Source organism: Arachis ipaensis, chromosome B04, assembly GCF_000816755.2.
Source record: "Arachis ipaensis cultivar K30076 chromosome B04, Araip1.1, whole genome shotgun sequence".
In the NCBI taxonomy this organism is placed as follows: Eukaryota; Viridiplantae; Streptophyta; class Magnoliopsida; order Fabales; family Fabaceae; genus Arachis; species Arachis ipaensis.
Window position 1 is genome coordinate 6,209,771 of NC_029788.2, and position 2,162 is coordinate 6,211,932.

Genomic DNA, 2,162 nt, shown 5'->3' on the forward strand with positions numbered 1-2,162 from the left:
CACTTGATGCTTATTCTAATGCATATTGAAAATGCATAAAAATATAAAGAGAATAAATATTATATTTTATATAAAAAAATCTTTTTTATATAACTAATTACATGAAACATGTTGATTTTATTTTAGAAAATACCACAATTATTTAACTTATTTTCCTGAATTGACAATTGAATAATCTTTTGGATAATTTCATTTTGTTACTCTTTTTATCATTATTTGTTACTTATTTTTTTTTAAATGTAGGTATTCGTAATTCTAATTCATCTAATAAGAGATAAAGTTTATTGAGAGAATAAGCAATAGTTCAAATGGCATAGTCTCTCCATACTCAATTAAGAGGTTGTGGGTTCGAGTCTCCATATTTTCGGTTAAAAAAAAAAAAAGAAAAAAAAAGCTCTCAATAACATTTTTTTTAAAGTAAATCCACCATCATGTCTCTGATATGTATCTTTCTGTCCCCAAGACACAAACTCATCATGCACCTCCATGCACGACTTCAAAATAAACTACATTAAAAAACAATGGAGTAGATGCATTCATTTATTTGATAAACGAATTACAAGTTGTACTTATTATTAACAACAAACAAACAATAAATTAAAGGAGACATTACATTTTTCTTCGTACAATTAAAGAATTGCAATAATGTTACACAATTCAAATTACACCAATTCAGCAGAGAAATAACAAATAATGCAAATAATAAAATGTTATACAACACCAATAGTTGCCGCCACACACATTAACTATTCCGATTCTGTTGTAAACTTCTAATTAAGCATAGCTGCACAAGCCATAGACACAAGAGCCTTTGGAATTGCACTTGTTGCCGCATTTGCCACAGTGCTTCTCATTAGTCTTTGGATTGATGCACTTACCTTCACAGCATATCTTGGAATATCCACATTTCTTCCCACACTTTCCGCAGTTCAATTCATCTGTGTTGAAGTCGACACACTTGTTGTTGCAGCAATTAGGACCTCCACTCCCTCTTATGGTATAGCAAACCTTTGGGTTTCTGTCACATGTCAGAGTTGCCTTGCTGCTTCTCTGAGACAGGAACCGGCTTGTTCCTCTCACAGAATTTGGTTCAGATTCTACTCTTGTTGGCATAGTAATTGCCAATGCCATTATTAGCATGGACACAAGAAAAAGGGTCTTCAACAACTTATTCATTTTCTGCTCTTGAGACAGGAAAGCTTGTTGAAGTGATTATATTTGTTTGATCTGATTGTGATGAAGAATGGATGTGTAATTTCAAGTATTTATAGGAAACCGAGGTTCATCAATTTTGGTCTTACTCTTACATAATTATTTTATTATTATATATAAGATTACACGCATGAAGCCATTAAGTATATAGAGCTACCAGCTAATTAATTCTATAGTTAGGTATTAGCTAGGTGGAGTCTAAATTTTACAGCGCCAAAGCGCGAATGTTAGGCTTGGTGGCAATATCATCAGAAATTCAAACTTGATACAAACTTGTTATCAGTTACGTTCAAGTGGGAGGAATACCGCTAAGGACCCAATGGAGTATTCGTACAATGTGTATAATGAGTTATTTATTTGGCTCAATATGAGTTAAAAAATAAATATTCAGAATAAAATATTACTAATTTCTCAAACATAATAAACTCATACTATCCAGAATAACTATCCAGCTACCAGAGATAATAAACATCTGATATTTTATTGAATTGAACATCTCTAAACTCTCATTGTTCACATTGTACAGATACTCCATTGACTCCCTATACTTTCTCTAAAGGAATATGATACACATTAATTTGAAGATTATATTGGTTTAATTAATTATCAAGTGAAGCTTAGTCGAATTACGTACTGTGTTAATTCTTAGTGAGAAATCGATCAATTCGTATTCGTACGTGTGCCTGATTTCTTTGGAAACTAATTCGGTGAAATAAAGCAGTTATAGTAATCGGACTTTATAGTTTGTTACGGATCCATTTAACTTAATTTGAAGAATGTTCTGCAAGTAACAAATTTATTTTGGATTAAGTTGTGTTAGGCATGAACGAGTCAAATATATAATACCAGCAACAAGTAAGGATACCACTTTGTCAATTAAATATATATAAATTTAATTTCTATGTTGTCTTGTGTAAAAAATTTTTTTATAAATAATTAATTATGTATTA

At 30.7% G+C, this 2,162-nt stretch overlaps 1 protein-coding gene across 1 annotated transcript; it reads right to left on the reverse strand.

Annotated features, from left to right (window-relative positions):
* On the reverse strand, window positions 775-1,131 carry LOC107635919 (stigma-specific STIG1-like protein 1). Its single transcript, XM_016339467.1, has one exon. The coding sequence runs from the start codon at window positions 1,129-1,131 to the stop codon at window positions 775-777; it is 357 nt and encodes a 118-aa protein (XP_016194953.1).